We start from the raw sequence: 18,045 nt of genomic DNA, 5'->3' as shown, positions 1-18,045 counted from the left end.
TTCGGTTCATCCGAATCTCAATCATTTGTTTTAAAGATTAGAGTTAGAAAAAACGTATGCTTGGTCAGACGGAGGTAACCAATGTTGGTCATTTATTTAACGTATTCATAAAGCTATGTAACACGCTGTGCATTTATTTTATCATCTCTGTTGCTGTCCTCCATTCAGAGATTACGAGGCGGCATGTCAATATTAACAAACAAGTGTGTAGTACATTCAACTTTATTTACAAATGTCATTATTTACATATTTATGCAATAAATACAATACAATTATATTATACATTAACTTCTTTATCTTAAAGACTTAAAATAAATCGACATTATTACGCTTAATGCATGGAACTTTGTGCATGGACGTATAATAAAGTTTATCTTCCAGATTCTACTATGGGCTGTAATGCTGACATCTAGAGGTTGGCTAGATATTACTAATGTACTTTCATTAAAATAAGCTTAGGCTATTGTAACATTTTAGAGTGTGTGGTTGGGGGAACATATTAAAGGCAAATCATTTGAACAATGGGCCAACAACATTACAGCGCTGCCTCAATGTACAACAAACTAAGAACATTAGAAAAAAATATTTCGGTCCAGTCTAAGCTTTAACACTTTAAGCAGGGACCTATTTGTAAAAAAAATCAATAACATGATTATCCAGCTTCATGAATATAACAAGCAGAATGAAGTCTTTAAATAATATATTTTCCAATGGAAAAAATGTTGATACAATGCATATGATCGCTTAAGAAAATATTAATACTCTCCTAATTGCAGATGCTTCATGTGACTAGTTGTTTTGACGGATTGAGCTCTATGTAAATATAAGTGTGAATATGTTAAGGCTGTTTGAATATATGTCGAATCATGCATGTGTTATGGATGCTGCTGTAGGCGCTATTGGTCAGGAGATCTCAAGCACCTGGTGTGGTAAAATGGTTTGGACCAGAACCTTTCCATTAGTACTGGGTTTATCTTTGCCTTTCATGAAGAAGGTGAGCAGCTCCCCTTTTCCTTTGACAAAAATGGGTCCTCTTCGAACAAAACGGAAGCCATATTCCTTCAGGATCATATAGCAGTCTTCTACCACCTGAGGGCAGAGCAGATACAATTAGTGCTGTCAAGCGATTAAAATATGTAATAGCGATTAATCGCATTAATGTCATATTCAACTCACGATTAATCGCAAAAAAAATTCTATGCTAAATATCCCTTGATTTCTTTGTCTCATTAAGTTTTCTCATTTTCATGCTCTTATCAACATGCCTTGTGCAAATGTTTTTTTTATTGATAACAACGTTGGCATATACTGATCAAAACAGGACGATACAAAAAAAAAGCCTATAGTGCAATTAAACGATGAACATACAAACATACTGCCTTGAACATAGCAGTCAGGCTACTGCTTCTTTGTTTTGAGCCAAAGAAAAATAAATAAATGAATCAAACTAAATAAATAAATAAATTGCCTTAATCGTGCAATCAAAAAAATTAACGCCGTTAAAATTGGTTTGCGTTAACGCCGTTAATAACGCGTTTAACTGACAGCACTAGATACAATATAATCATAGCCGGAGTAATTCTGAAGCAAAATTATGTGTGTGTTATGTGTGTGTGCCAGAGAGTATATGTGTTTGTGTGTGTGCATTATGGTGTGTTTGCACTTGTGCGTGCATATGTGTGTATATGCATGCGTGCAGATATTTTTTAGTTTAGTTTATTAAAGATCCCCATTAGTCTACACACCATAGTGGAGACTATTCTTCCTGGGGTCCAGGCAAAATACATTACAATACAGATTAAAGTGCAGTACAGCATGATCATTGTTGGTGACCAAAACACAGACTTAGTAACCAACATTTACATTACATGTACATAATGCAAAAAACAAAAAAACAGAGAATTAAAAACAAATTATTTTTGTCAGTCCAAAAATACCTTAAATAATAACCTAATCTACTCTAATTTCCTTTCTGATTATTGCTGCCTTAAGTTTCCTTTAGAATTTACCTTTATTCCTGGTTAGAGTCAAATATGAGGGGAGCAGATTCCAGTATGCAATGGCTCTGTACATTACTGTTTTTTTGAGTGCATTGGTTTTGGGTAGAGGACAAGTAAATTGACCACCTAGTGCCTGTCTGGTATTATATCCATGTCTCTCATCTACAGGCGATAGCTGTAAAGACAAACTGACGGGTTTCTAGATATGGAGCACCTGTATGTTTCCCATCACTCCTGTGGACTCCATCCTGCTGGCGACGTTGACGGTGTTTCCCCAGATGTCATAGTGAGGTTTACGAGCCCCAATGACCCCAGCCAGCACCCCCCCCTTATTGAGACCTGTGAGGGAGGAAACCAAAGCTTCAACATACAAACAAGCATACAAACATGCACCTTACATGACAACCATAACATACCCCCCCCCCCCCCCCCACACACACACACACAGACACACACACACACACACACACACACACAAACACACACGCACACACACACACACACAAGTGTAAATATCCCCAATGCACACTGACCAATGCGGAGCATGAAGTTGTTGAACGACTGCTTGTTGAGGTTGGTGAGGATGACTTTCATGGCCAGGGCAAAGTCTGCCAAGTCAGCCAAGTGCTGCCAGCGCTCGATCAAACACTGGTCCTCTGGCTGGTTGGACACAAATGCAGAGAATTGTTATTCTTGTCAGTAGCAGCAGAATCCACTTTGGTGCTGAGCCGGGCACACCGCAGACATGGGTGGCTGTAGAGGGCTTGTGCATCGCAAAGCCAAACCGCAATGACAGCAGCCATTTTGGGAGACTAAGAGCATGCAATGTTCGTTACTTTGTTAGCAGTATTGGTTTTCTTTTGGTCATTGTTAACTAATTATTCATGGGATGATTTTTCTTTATGGGTGACGTTTTAGTGTTTGAAAGTGTTTGCCAAGACGAGGAAAAGCAGCATTTTTATTCGCCCCGGTGACGATATATTTCTGTTCATTTAAGCTTTTATAGTACTAAAACTCTCTTGAGTCCTCTCAGTATGGTTGTAGCAGCAAGAACTAAAACTCCACCGATGCCTTCTGAAGTAAGTGCCTTGAAGAGGGGACTGACTATCACAGCTACACAGACAGACACATACAGACAGCCAGTCCCCTCTAAAAGGCTCTTCTGCATAGCTGCGGTTGTCTCGGGTCAGTACTGTGGTTCGGTGAGGCGTACCTTGCGGTTGGTGTATCCGTTGGTGTTACTCTCTGGGGTCACCCCTGAGGCAGCCATGTACGTGCTGCCTATGGTCTTGATCTTCGTGATGAAACGGAATCCATCCCTGTCCAATAGCTGAGGGATGAAGTTCAATGCACAACGTGATGTTCCCTCTCTAAACCTTTTCTTTAAAAATGACACATCATCAGCCCTTTATTCTCGACCGCTGACTCACGCTGTCAAAGTCGGAGATGATCTCGTTGAGGATCCGAAGACATTCGATGCCTCCGTTGTTGATGCCCTCCTCGGTGTAGAAGTCGGAAAAGTTTGGTATGGAGGCGAACATCACACCAATCTCATCATAAGACTGGCTGTACAGCTCCTACGGGTAGGGTTTGGGCAGTTTACAGGATTTTAGCAATTTCTTCTGATTATCACAGGCTCTCTTTTTCTCTTTCTCACACACACATGCATGCCAAGGGACATGCCCCGTTTCGCAAACAGACACACACGCATGCATTGCACACACACACACACACACACACACACACACACACACACACACACACACACACACACACACACACACAGACAGACAGACAGACAGACAGACAGACAGACAGACAGACAGACAGACAGACACACACCAAACAGCGCAAACACACACACACACACACACACAGACACACACACACACACACACACACACACACACACACACACACACACACACACACACACACACACACACACACACACAAACACACCAAACAGCGCACACACACACACACACACACACACACACACACACACACACACACACACACACACACACACACACACACACACACACACACACACACACACACACACCTCGTCTCTCTTCTTGGTGCCCAGGAAGTGCCTGGCCACATGCTCTGGCAGCATGTTGGTGACCAGGGCTTCGTTCCAGCGCCTCATCTCTAACACCCGCTCCTTCTGGTCGTGCACCCCGATCTTCCACAGGAACAGCTTCCGCGACTGACGCTCCACCTACACATCCATGTGTATGCGTGTGTGTTTGTGTGTGTGTGTTAGTTTGATGAAATGAGTATGACTGGGCTAAAGGTCAGAGTTGGTTATATAAAGGTGTGAATACATCCCCTGGGACTGTAAGATCTAAACTGTCACAGTTTAAATAAAGACTATTATAGATAGATGGAAAGATGTTGAAAATAGACGGACTCACAAGTCGGGCAAAGCAGTAGAAGCTGATCATCATGACGATGATCATCATTGTCATCAGGTACTTGGACGGTACCATGAAGGTTCTAGAAAAACAGATGAAATCATTTTGTTTGCTGTCCAGAAAGTCATAATAATTACATTTTTTAAATCAAATTATAGTTCCACTTTTCAGAAGCATGAGGACTTGAACGTCAAGCTAGTCACCTCATCGTGTCTAAATTGCATGCATTGTAACAAAGCACTGCATTAGTGTTGGGCAAGTTACTTCAAAAGCGTAATGCATTATTTATTACTTGTTAATGTCATTTCAAAGTAATTAGTTACATTACAATATTACTGTCTTTGAATTGTAAGGCATTACGCTACTTTTACATTACTTTTGCATTACATTCACCAAAATAACAGGAAATATGGATTTGGTGTTCTCAATAGATCTTCGTACAATGCAGCTCATTACACAGGAGGTGATGTGGTTGGCATAATGACTGAGCTAGGCTTAAGGCTAACAAAAGTACAATATAATGGTCGCAGTAATTGAATTGAAGTCAGTCGATTTAGTAACCAATCGTGCTACGCAGTGTCCGTTTTCCCACCTGTGCGCGGCGGACCCCAGTGAGTCGTACGCGTCGTACAAGTCGCGCCAGCTGAAGATGTTGACGGCGCCGGTCGCCGTGACGACCATCACCATGAGCGCCAGCTTCACCAGGTGGCTCGCCTGCACCAGCATGGCGGTCGCTATGAGCGACGTCACCGCCATGAAGCTGTAGTGCTTGGGGTTCTCCGCGCAGTGCCGCTCCCCGGGGGGGGGGGTCTCCGGGGACGCGACGCGGCTCGTGTTGAACTCGTGGACCAGGAGGGGGACGCAGCTCAGCTGCGGGGGGCCGGGTCAGAGGCAGCGAGACGCAGGGGGAAGAGGGTAGGATGTGAGGTGAAGCATTAGAGCGAGGACGTCCGAGGATGTCAGTACGCAAGAGGAGCGATGAGGTGTTGGATTAGAACATCACAGTAAGAACGAGGAGAGATGAGATGGTGGATTAGAACATCACAGTAAGAACGAGGAGAGATGAGATGGTGGATTAGAACATCACAGTAAGAACGAGGAGAGATGAGATGGTGGATTAGAACATCACAGTAAGAACGAGGAGAGATGAGATGTTGGATTAGAACGTGACGGTAAGAAAGAAGAGAGATGAGATGTTGGATTAGAACGTGACGGTAAGAAAGAGATGTGGGGGATGATATTGTATTTTCGATAAGAGCAGTACAGTCATAAAGAGGGATACATCACACATGTGATATGGAATGTGAATTATTCCAACTGTGTGTCTAAATCAACCGGGACAGGGTTGATTCGCAGGGTTGAACATTTGAAAATCTGATAATCTCTTATGGTTGTAAATGCAACATTGAAGAATGTGATCCACCTTAACTGTTGAGGTACCATTTCTACAGAGGATACTACAGAGGACCAAAAGAGTAAAAGCCACACGTTGCAGTTCGATACTCATTTTGAGCAACCAGCCGTTTCTTTAGCTTCCTTGATAACTCCCAGCTGTCACCCGTGACTGCCGCCAGCTAGTGTATCTGACAGGTTAGGTTTAAATGAGTGTGCTCAGCGACTCTGTATGTCTATGCCTAGTAGGGAAGAAATCAAGGCAGCAATGTGTGGAACAAGCAGTCCCTCCCGGGGGAAGGGAGGTGTGTCTGTATGTGTGTGCGTGGGTGGGTGGTTGGGGAGGGGGCAGTCAAATTAGCCCGCAGGCGATGATGCAGACAGCTAAAGCACAATAATGGACTCCATTGGGACCTGCTTGTCAGACACTTGTTACACAAAGCTACTGGTAGCCTGACTTGGGAAAATAAAAGGAGGACACGCAGGAAGGCAGCAACAAAGGCAAGCGCCAGTCAGAAGAACTGGTTCATGGAGATGTGTTTCTGTGTCTTTGGCCGTACCATGTCTGCGATCTCCGCCATGGTGAGCACAAAGATGGCCGCCATGGCCCAGGTGTTCCTGGCCCAGCGCGTGCGGTCGAGCCAAACAGAGAACGACACCAGCCTTCTGGAGAACCTCTGTGTGGCCCCATATACATAGAGTAGAAAAAGTGGTTAAAAAGTGATTATAATTATATTTTTTTAGAAAATTGATATTATTTTACGAATGACCAAATCTAAACAAACGGCTTTCTGTTATGTTGCTTCGATAAGTTATTAATCGAAATCGATGACACTGTTTACATATCACAGGCATCCTGTCGTAACGATTCCTGTTTATTATTGAATGGCATTGTACTGCATTGTTTCATTGCAACCCTTTATTTATGACCCATTACCCTCTCTCCAGTGCTTAATTTGTCCAGTGGGAGCTCCCGGAGCGCTGAGGACGGGGGGGGGGGGCGATTGTTGACGGGGGGGGGGGGGGGGGGGGGGGGTTTGTGTCGTTCACCTACGGACTTCATTGAGGGTTTCATTCCATCTATACACGGGTGTACGCCTGCAGCACGGGGCGCCAAAGTACCTATTCCTCACGCAATGTTATGTCGTACTTCATTGATTACCGCTACGCAGCGCATTTTTTTTTTATACTGCTCATGGCGGAGCTGGCGGAGCGCACGTCGGAGCTGGCGGAGCGCACGTCGGAGCTTCCGGAGCGCGCTTCAGAGCTTCCGGAGCGCGCTCCCCCTTGCTCCCCCTCAAATTAAGCACTGCCTCTCTCCCCCACCTGCCCTCAGCTCACAGACGGGACCATTGTGTTAATGATTACAACATCCTTCTTCTTCTTACCCTGGGAAAGATGGCGGCCAAGGAGCAGACTGTCAGGATGACAAGCAGCACCTCTCCGATGGCCAGGGTGACGTAGTTCACCGACAGCCTGTCACAGGACAGGAACACATGTTAATGACTTGTTATGATCTACCATGAAGAACACCGGTATCTTCTTCTTGATATCTGGGTACAATTTTCGTCATTTTCGTCTACTTATGTATTTGTGGTTCAAAACCTTAATGACGTGGCTGGTAACAATGTCAATAGTGCTTGGGGGTACTCTATTACCTTCAACAGATCTCTCTGTGGCTAATACGTAGTAAGACGTAACACTGCAATAATTATTATTTTCATTGTCGATGAATCAATTCCTCATTCCGTCTAACCCTAACCCTTACCCAGTTAATGGAGCTTTAAGTGATTTTCTTTGTCTCATGATAATTAAAATAAAGATGTGCATTTCTGACGCTCATAACACAGCAAGGCACATATTCTCCTGATATTGGAAAGGATTCAATGATTTTCAAATGATAAGTCGATGAACTTTCTTTCGATCGTCTCAGCGGTTATTGAGCAATCGTCGGAGCTCCGTCACATCCTCGCCTTGTGAGGAACAAAGGGTTGGATTGTGTGCGGCCTCACCAGGGGTCGATGAAGACCTCCATGGCTGTGATGAAGAGGAGCACCACGCAGCAGCAGCCGAAGGCCACGCCGCTCCTCCCCTCCTTCTCCGAGGAGTACCGAGCCTCCAGCTCGCCGTCGGTGAAGTGCAGCAGCAAGGGGTTCACGTGGTGCTCCTTCATACTGACACACACACACGCACACACACATCACACACACACACACACACGCACGCACGCACACACACATGACACACACACACACATACGCACGCATGCACATAAACACGCAGGGAGTGATGCTTTATGAGTGTGAGTATGTGTGCGTGACAGTGAGCGTGTGTTGGAGTGTCGCGTAGAAGCGGTACTTTTTTGATGTTTAAGGAGTCAACACATGTATAAATTCGTCCTCTCACATAACCCCAACGCTTCCCTTATTTTTGTGCTCTATTGTCCTCACATGTTCTCATTTTCTCGGTCCAGCAGCTCCTGTTGCAGTCTACTGTTGAGTTCCTCTTCCTCGTTCAGCCCACCGCTCACAGTGATCACCCCCTGCACAAAACACAGTTTTGATATAAACATGTAGGTCATTTTTTTAAAAAAATATTTATGTTTTAATAATAACAATAATAAAACCAAAACGTTTAATTTGTGTAGCACTATTCTATCTATTCAAAAATACACAAATAAAATAACATCTAAATATCAACAAAAGGTTATATTTAAAACATTGAAGGGGCAGAAAGCTGGACAGAGAGGTTAGGAGAGATACATGTATTTCAACAACCTCTATTCAATAAATGTTTTTAGATGTGTGTGTTTGCGTTGTCATTTACCTTATTCTCTGTGGCTACAGCCAGGTTAGAGCCAGCGTGGCCGTTAGTGACGGTGGTGTTTATCAGCTGTGTGGAGTTGCTGGCGGGCAGTGCGCCTCTCTGCCGAACACAGACATTGGGCAAGCACTTAAGTAGCTCGAGAGGTCATGCGATTACAACAGTGTATAATTGATTAACATTCTTTCAATCGACTAAGCGGTTAATCAACCGCTTAGTCATTGCAAATACAAAAATCAAGCCTATATTAGTTAGTTAGTTATATGCTCCTTATAACGGCTAGCCGTGGGGAGTTGCTGGACCGGCCCAATTGTCGATCAAGCAGCACAGACATCACGACATCAGTCAACCCTGACATCAGTCAGGGTTAGGTACCTTGTCAAGGACACCTCGACACTCAGCTAGGAGAAGCCGGGGATCGAACCAGCAACCTTCAGGTTACCAGCCAACCCGCTCTACCTCCTGAGCTACTGCCGGACATTGATGTTGTTTGATATACTTTCCTTTTCAAAAACAATGAACTAATACTAGTAATACAGCGGATTCATGGTTAAGAATACTGCATATTACAATCAGATATATTCTAATGGATGAAAAAAAAAAAAAAGACAGAAAATGCACATTCTTTGCAGTAATAATAATCTTCAAAATCGGTTGAGAGCAGATCAATACATTATGAGGGTAAATCTCTTACATTTCCATTGACCCCATTGCCATTGGCTGTGGGGGACAGGATAAGGTAGGTCTCGATGCCCTTCTCCAACAGGTACTCACACCTGTCCCCTCCACACCCCGCCTCCATTTCAAACTCCCCGGAGAGACACTCCATGGTACTGTGGGAGATATGGACCCTCCTGTTGAACACACACACACACACACACATGCACACATACACACACACACACACACACACACACACACACACACACACACACACACACACACACACACACACACACACACACACACACACACACACACACATAACAAACACATGTGTGGCCATCAACATAATTAACAAACGTGTGTCAAGTAAATTACAGCAAATCACAATCCCCCCTATCCTTTTCCGTCTCTCACCCGGGGATGCCCCCCGACTCCATCTTGTTGGCCACGGTGACGTCGGTGGACCACACGTCAAACTGCCACCTCTTCTGGCCCAGCACGCCGCCCAGCACCGTGCCCGTGTGGACCCCAACGCGCATGTCCACCTCCGTGTTGGTCTTCTCCCGCACGTACCTGGAAGGGAGTCGCAACGGAGCGAGGGGCCGTGGGGTCGTAAAGACAGTCCAGCACACGGGAGACAACAGATCATTGAACCAGTTGAACTGAATAACTATAGGGGGGAGGGGGGGAGGGGGGGGGGCATCATAGAGCAAAGATGTCCGAACCCGCTACCAATCTGCTCCTCTGGGATGTATCTGAATCGGGTAGAAGTGATTCGATCGAAGTAAATAAAACAGCGAGAGTAAACCGCTTCTTCGTTTCTGATTGGCTGGAGTCAGTTCCGTCACTTACGAGATGGCCTTCACCATGGCGAGACCCATCATGATGGAGCAGGTGGCGTGGTCCTCCCTGTAGTCCGGTAGGCCACAGATGCAGTAGTAGCAGTCCCCCAAGATCTTAATCCTTAGCTGGTGGTGATCCTGTATGACCAGGGGAGGGGAGCAAAACAGTCTAGGTGTTTAGCATTTCTCTATCGTTGAGTCAAGTCAGTTTATTGACAATCAGATATTCTGTAGGATCAAAGCATCACACACTGACAAATTTTGACCGTTTGACCGCTGATGAGGGGAAATAAACCACAGAATAGAAATGGATAGCGATGGATATGATAGAATATTGTTTTGAGCATTTGAAGAGGGGAACGGAATATCCTAGGTTAGAACGGAGAAGAATAAGAAAGAATGTAACACTGTAGAACAGTATACTGTTAGAACAGTACAGTACTACAGACTAAGGATCCTCTTACAGTATTGACTCACCGATGCCAGTTTGTCAAAGAGCGCAAACAGTTCATTGAGCAGCTTCACTAGTTCCTGGGCACTGCAGGCCGATGACAGCTGGGTGAAACCAACAATGTCAGCAAAAAGTATGCTGGAACGGAAGGAATCAGAGAAAGTTCATCAACCCGACAAGCACTAGTAACTTTCACCATCTTGACTCGCTCTATTGTCTTTGGCTTAAACTAACAATGAAAATACAATTTTCATTGCATTTTTTTTTTCTTTTTTCTTTTTGTCTATACATTTATTCATTTTTAGTTAACATGAAAATGTTTGTTTACTTCATGTTTAACGAGAGAAGAACAATACAACTCTATGATCTTAAGTGATAAACATTACGTTTAGTTGATCTGTAACTAAATTGATGAATCGCATATAAAAATTATAGGGTCACACTTTTCAAAAAGGGTTCAATAATGAACCATTAACTAAAATTAGTTAATTCAGTAATAAGCCTGAATTAACTGAACCATTAATTAATATTAGTCATAGATCCTAATTACCTTTACAGAGCCACACATGCACAAATGACTCAGCATCCATTCTCTGAAAATAGGCATTGGGCCCATGGTAATAAGCATTATTATTTTAAATTAGCAACGGGGTTAGGGATGAGTTAGGGTTATGTTATGTTTAGAGTGAATGGGTTACGGTTAGGATTTCTGTTAGGGTTAGTGGGTTGCGGATCGGATTAGTGTCAGGGATAACCCTAACAAAGAGAAAGCATTTGACCATGTTTAACCTGACGTTCTCATGGCGGTACATATACATGGTGTTGAACTGCTGTTGCTGGCCTTCACTCTGATTGGCCTGTTCCTTCATGCCCTGCAGCATCTCATCCGCAATGTGTTTGGGTAAGATGGACAACAGCAACTCTTCCTACAATAAGAGAACAACCAACAGGTGTTAAGGTCCACTTACAGAAACAAAGATACATATTGCAGGTGCTGGGTTTGTGTTTTTGTGTGTGCGTGTGTGTGTGTGTGAACGTGTGGTTGGGATTAGTATAAAACTGCTTTATAGTGTATTACAGTAAGCAAAAGGTATAACACACGCACACGCACACGCGCACACGCACACGCACACACGCACACACACACACACACACACGCACACACACACACACACACACACACACACACACACACACACACACACACACTCTTTCTATCTCCACTCTCTCTATTTATGTTCATTTACCCAGCCTCCATCTCTCATGAGCTCACTCATAAGTCACACTGGGTGAACAACAGGAACAACATGGGAGAGCTAATGAGGTGAATAGAAACATCCGGGCTTTGTTAGCACTTTGACGCCAGCTTTAACCGCCTTGTCTTTTTGTGTAAGCTTAGGGACTTGATGGATGAGGCTGGAAAGGTTGATGAATATTTCATTATCATTAACCAACTGCATTTAACAAGATTAAACGTTCTACCATCCCTCATTCCACACGGTATTAATTTTTGTTGCATTAAGTTAAAATGTATGCTTAATATTTTTTCATGTCAATTTGATTGATATATGAATGTGCAGATTTTTGTAATTTGGGCTCTAGTAGTCTGGAGTGCGCTATTCAGCTGTACTGTCGTTGTGAAATTTAGAAAGCATTTCAAAATGTAATATATCTATGATGGGTTTTGCATTAACATTCATAAACAAACAAATATGTACCCTGTTTTGTGTGGCTAAACTGTACTCTGTTCAGTTAAGTTGAGGTGAAAAAAAATGTAAAATATTTTTTATAAAATTATGAAATCTAAATTATTTACATCAACTACCTAGACAGTGTTGGTTGGTTTTTATTGCCTGTGAATACTAATGCCTATTCTCCCATCAGGCGTCATCTACAGTAGCTCAACAGAGCAGCAAAGCATGTCCCAAAGCATGTCAGCCTATTTCAGCTCTGAGTTGAGCAAAACACATCCTAATTAGGCAGCACTGGGTGTTCCAACACACCGGTGAGAAGATACACACCAGACACACACCAGAGTACACACACACACACACACACACACACACACACACACACACACACACACACACACACACACACACACACACACACACACACAAACACACACATATATATATATATAAAGTCGCCAGTGCTGCCTGTTTAACCTCACACTAAGAAGTGTGTGTGTGTGTGTGTGTGTGTGTGTGTGTGTGTGTGTGTGTGTGTGTGTGTGTGTGTGTGCGTGCGTGCGTGCGCGTGTGTGTGTGTGTGTGTGTGTTTGCGCTTCTTCTTGGGTCTACCTGCTGGGTGCTCTGCTCCTCGAGGGTGATTTTGACCTCCAGGGACTGACGTGCCTCCAGGAAGGCCGTCCGGTACTTCCTGTCCGCCATATAGTGGGACAGCACGCCCATGCAGGCTGCACACAGGTACAAGATCAGGTTGGCCAGCAGCTGAGAGGGGAGGGGGGAGACGACGTTCAAGGACAGGCTGCCATCATCACATCAGTCAGCAAAAAATATGCACTCCAATAGGACCTTTGTCATGTCTAGAGGGCATGCCCCTGATTTATATTCGATATCAAGATGTGTTCATCATGCTCAACCAGTAGCGGACTCAGACTGTTTGAAGGGCAGGGGCGAAAAAACAAAAAGGGCACATTCTGCACAACATGGGGCCCAACCAGCGTGCAAAAAGCTATGATGCATCATGCATGGCACTTTCTCTCGTATTCACCACTCTAGAGGGCACTTTTTTTCAACCATGGAGGCACTGTAAGGGCATTAAGAGGGCACTCATTGAGGCACGTTATCGAATTTTCTGGTTCTAGAGGGCTCATCATCATAATTTATTGTATGAAGGGGCACCAGAGGGCACCCAATAATTTTTTTCACATGTAAAGGGCAGCCAATAAGGCACTTTCTCTCGTATTCGACACTCTTGAGGGCACTTTTTCAACCATGGAGCGCCCCCCCCCCCCATTCCCTGTCGCATGTAGCCTACACTACATGCCCTGCTTTTGTCTGCCTCTTCTCTCGCGTCTCATTTCTGGACTGGATTGCGCAACGGGCAGACTGACACTATTCCATTGCCAACAACATGGTTCAATGATTTACCTGTCTCACCAGCATGGGGCCCTGCTGGCTGTCCGTTAGTCGTTGGGCGACGGACACCCCCAAGATGAGGGTGTGAAGGCCGCAGGAGAGCGCCGTGAGCAGGATGAGCGGGACCAAGTTCAGGGGTAACGTCAGAAAGCAGGAGAAACTAAAAAACGCCTGCCAACCCACGGAGTCACTGGCGTGCGCGAAGCGGTTGTAGTTCAGACGCATGTAGCACAGGACGTGGACGGCTACCATGAGCCACAGTACATAGGGCACGGCGCCCCGAGCAACCGGCGCTTTAGGGAATTTCTGAAAATGACTAAGTGCGTAAAAGATAAGGTCAAGGGCCAGGCCTACGGCGGCCACCACCACCATCGCCAATTTGTCCTCAGTGTACACCACGGCACACATGATGATGATGTAACTGTTGAAAAGAGCAGCAAACAGCACTAACACTGGGATGGTTTCTTGCCGTTGTTGGCGGAAGTACGTCTGATAAAGACGCTCCAGGGAAACGGGCGCGAAGGTGAGGCGCAGTACGCGCGGCAGGCACAAACAGTAGCCCACCTGGCGCACGGTCACTTCGTGGGTCCTTGCCACTCCATCATCCGCTTGGCTGGCTTCCTGGCCAGGATTTTCTGCAGAACTTCCCGCAGAATTGTCTGTGTCTCTCGTGGAGACGGTGTTCAGAACCATTTTGGAACGGAACTGCGTAAAGGTAATCCGTTTGGCTCATAAAAATAATAATCAAAAAATAGAGCACGATCCAATCCACATTTTCTTCCAAAAAAAAGTTTCTTCAAGCAATGCATATACCACGTTCGCCGGTCCCTAACATTGTGATGACTGCTTTTGGTCTTAATTAGCCTACATGTGGAATAGCGTGTGCTATAATATTCAACAGCTCTGTGAAAGACGTTGAAAATGTGCAGTCCCCCATAGTATTCAAGTTAAAAAATAAATAAAGTAAACAGTAATTTCATGGCTGCCTCTTAAAATGTAACAATTGTTGGACAGACTTCAGTTTGATATCCAATCACTTGACTTCTTCTTCCACCGTCTTTGTTAAGAAAAAACGATTAGTCTCAAATAAAATGTTGCAATAACCGAAAAGCGTACCGTAGGAAAAAATAGTTGTTTCCCTGATGCTTAGAGAATGATAACGTTGAGTATCTCTACAGCTAAACACATCAGGTGTTAATTCGGCTCAAGGGTTGTTTGTCTCTTCGCTCCTTCTCTCCTCTCCCCCCGCCCCTCTTGTCAACCCCCGCCCACACCAACTTGTCTCAAATAACAAGACCTTTGATACTGTTGCCATGTTGAAACCAAACTGCCAGAAGGCAAGTGGGTCTAGAGAGGAACTAGAAGCATTGTAATAGAAAAGTGAAATTTAGAGGTTCTACCTTCTACCGTAATATTTGAGTCTTACATATTTATTTTATAAGTTACCAATTTAATAAGTGATTAAGCATTTTTTTATCGTTATCGCTTATGGTATCCTTGATTCGAATAGTATCCAGCAATATATAAATTCTTCCCTGGATTTAGATTTTCACAAAAATAACAGATGATTTTCTTTTTTTTCGTTTATTCTCACGTGAAGAATAACAACAATAATAATTTTATTTGAAAACAAATTAATGCTTAAAAGCGTGTACATGCATCGCCACAAAGACAAACAAACAATCAAACACAAATATTGTGTGTGTGAGTGAGACCGTGCGTTTAACAAGTGCGTGGTATCCCCCTCATTCTCAGACCTATTGGTTCGTTCCAGTCCCAACAGCCCAACCGTCCGCCCGTCCCTCAGTCGTCGTGCGTGGCCGCCGCAGCCTTCACCGGCTGCTCCGCCATGCTCTTCAGAGTCTTTCCGAGCGCCAGCGCGACGGCGATGGCCACGCCCACCGCCCCCAGGCTCCCGAGGGCCGCCGTGCCCAGCGCGGCGGCCCCGAGGGCCCCGGCCCCGAACGGCGCCGCTCCCGTGGAAACCGTCTCCTTGCCGAGCTGCCTCATCAGGTCTGCGCCCGTGCCCGGCCCGTACTGCAGGTTAAAGGGGCTCCTGGGGGCCCCGCAGAAGAACGCCATGGTGGCGACGAGGGACACGGTGAGGGCCGACGCCAGGAGCTGGTACCACGGCGCCGCCGACGACCACGACGCGTACCCCACGCCCAGCATCACCCCGGCGACCACGGCGCCGTGGACCACGTTGGTGGCCCGGTGCTCCGCCTTCAACGCCACGCGGGACGCCGCCAGGGCCAGCCCCGTGGCCGCCGCCGCCCCCAGGATCCCCCCCAGGCAGCTGCGGGACCCCGCCCCCGTGCAGGCCGGGAGGACCACGCCCAGGGCGAGGCAGGACGCCGCCGCCGCCGCCATGGCCGTGCGGGCCGCGCCCTCGGTCCCCAGGCCCACGGCGCCCATGGTGCCCAGGGAGGCGCCCAGCAGGGGGGCGAATAGGACCCCCACCCAGAACACCGCCTCCAGCAGCAACGCCACCTCCGCCTCCCCGCCCGCCGCCGCCGCCGCTCCATCGGCGCCCGCTTCAACCACGGGTTTCCCGCCGATGCCCAGGCCGATGGGGAAGCCCAGAAAGGCCACGACCACCACGCTCAGCGACAGCTTCCCCAGCAGGCCGCCGGGCCGGCGGTCCGACGGCGGCGGCGGCGCCCAGCGCTGCCTCAGGAACTTGCGGAGGCCCACGATGAACGAGACGCTCATGGCCGTGGCGAACAGCCCCAGCAGGACGCCCATGCGGCCCAGCACGGCGTTGGCGTGCAGCGTGACGTAGATGACCAGCAGGGCGGTGGCCGTCTCGTTCACGTCCGTCCGGACGTACGTCGACAGCACCAGCACGCACCCGGCCCCCAGGAGGCACCACGCCGGGGCCAGGCCGCCCAGTAAGCCGGCCGCCACCGCCCCCACGGCGGTGAAGGCTCCGGCCGCGCCGTCCGTCAGACGGCCGTCGTGCGGCGCGCCGCACCGCGCCAGGATGGACATCAGCAGGGAGGCGAGGTTGAAGCCGAAGCCCAGGGAGAAGAAGGTGGCGGCGAACACGAGGCTCGCCATCACGCCGGCCACGCCCGTGGAGCCCACCTTGTCCGCCACCATGGCCAGGCCCGTGGCGCTGCCCAGAGGGCCGTTGGCGATCAGGCCAGGGTCCACCGCCATCAGCGCCGCGTCCCCCAAGGCAAACCCCGCCGAGGCGCCTGCTAGGGCGATCTTCGCTATGGCGAATGCACCTGGAGGGTCACGGATACATGATGGATATATGTTACTTCATAGCATCAATTGATGTGTTATATTATTATCATTATTTCGTTTTTGTATCCCCTACCCGGACCAGATAAAAAAAATGCTTTTCCTAAAGAGGCTTGTCCCTTTAAGAACAAAGGGAAACCAGGAAGTAGCTGTCTCATGTACAACTGTTAGGACTAAAATTAAAACAAATGTATAATTGCATTAATCTTTTTATATAGTATGAGTTAAAATGAACAATAAATCAGTTTCTACGAAAAGCAGAGATAATTTGCCAATGCCCTTTCAACATTACACTTTTGCAAAGTGTGGCTCTAACGTTACTCCTCGTCTTTCATTACTAGTTTACCACAAGAATATTCACAATAGGTAGACCAAAGAATCTTCACAAAAAGAACCATACGTTCGGAGAAATGCTAAATTAATTGATAGTCTACCAATGTGGTTTTGCATGTCAGTAACTTCTGTTCATATAGTTGAAGAGCTCACCGAGGGTTTCTTCTGCCATTGTGTCGTCTGCTTCCTCCTACCACCTAGCCTTCCGTACCGACGCATGTCCTAAGCCCCGCCCCTTCTGATTTGGCGTCAATCAAATTGCCCACTGAATTACAGTTTAGATGGCTGACAATGGAAGATAAAATGGACCTCAGAGACATCAATAGATGGTTGGTCAATTTTTTATTTTTTTTGGGATGATGCATATTAATATATGATATGATATAGTAATAATATATATATATATATATATATATATATATATATATATATATATATATATATATATATATATATATATATATAGTAATAATATATATGAATAGTAAATACAAATAAATACGTGTTTTTGGAGGAAATAGGTAGGCTATAGTTAATTTATTGACAGTTATACAAAAAGAAATGTAATGCCAGTCAAAATGTTTGTTTGGTTCACTATAGAAAAATTATATGTAGGCTATGGTATTGTATATGTATTTTCTATTATATTCTATGCATCTTTATTTTTACAGTAATCAATTTGCTCTTGGATCATGGTTCACTCCTTATCTCACAATGGCTTTGTGAATTATAGTATTTGTGTCATCGTCTTTTCTTTTC

The 18,045-nt window shown here is 45.9% G+C and overlaps 2 protein-coding genes across 2 annotated transcripts; both read right to left on the bottom strand.

Annotated features, from left to right (window-relative positions):
* Positions 1-213: 213 nt before the first annotated feature.
* adcy3b (adenylate cyclase 3b) lies at positions 214-14,933 on the bottom strand. Its single transcript, XM_030344667.1, has 20 exons — positions 13,714-14,933; positions 12,901-13,050; positions 11,387-11,523; positions 10,624-10,735; positions 10,157-10,284; positions 9,719-9,877; positions 9,333-9,492; positions 8,642-8,740; positions 8,266-8,357; positions 7,828-7,989; positions 7,204-7,291; positions 6,376-6,492; positions 5,016-5,293; positions 4,424-4,505; positions 4,069-4,227; positions 3,431-3,577; positions 3,214-3,330; positions 2,534-2,660; positions 2,215-2,339; positions 214-1,089 (listed from the first exon to the last, which is right to left on the bottom strand). The coding sequence occupies exons 1-20, from the start codon at positions 14,392-14,394 to the stop codon at positions 904-906; spliced, it is 3,306 nt and encodes a 1,101-aa protein (XP_030200527.1). The 5' UTR covers positions 14,395-14,933; the 3' UTR covers positions 214-903.
* A 336-nt stretch (positions 14,934-15,269) lies between these two features.
* LOC115534752 (elastin) lies at positions 15,270-17,515 on the bottom strand. The gene is made up of 2 exons (XM_030345953.1): positions 17,440-17,515; positions 15,270-16,934 (listed from the first exon to the last, which is right to left on the bottom strand). The coding sequence occupies exons 1-2, from the start codon at positions 17,456-17,458 to the stop codon at positions 15,505-15,507; spliced, it is 1,449 nt and encodes a 482-aa protein (XP_030201813.1). The 5' UTR covers positions 17,459-17,515; the 3' UTR covers positions 15,270-15,504.
* Between the last annotated feature and the right edge of the window lie 530 nt (positions 17,516-18,045).

The sequence above is a fragment of the Gadus morhua genome, chromosome 21 (assembly GCF_902167405.1).
Source record: "Gadus morhua chromosome 21, gadMor3.0, whole genome shotgun sequence".
In the NCBI taxonomy this organism is placed as follows: domain Eukaryota; kingdom Metazoa; phylum Chordata; class Actinopteri; order Gadiformes; family Gadidae; genus Gadus; species Gadus morhua.
Note: the sequence above shows the minus strand (reverse complement) of the source record. Positions and strands in the feature narration are given on the sequence as shown.

Bases quoted from the DNA above. Each gene is read 5' to 3' on its own strand.
- adcy3b (XM_030344667.1), bottom strand. From the start codon at position 14,394: ATGGTTCTGAACACCGTCTCCACGAGAGACACAGACAATTCTGCGGGA. The intron at 10,285-10,623 runs GTGAGTCAATAC...CTGGTCATACAG, and splicing joins TCTTTGACAAACTGGCATCG to GATCACCACCAGCTAAGGAT. The intron at 7,292-7,827 runs GTGAGGCCGCAC...GTCCTGTGACAG, and splicing joins GAGGTCTTCATCGACCCCTG to GCTGTCGGTGAACTACGTCA.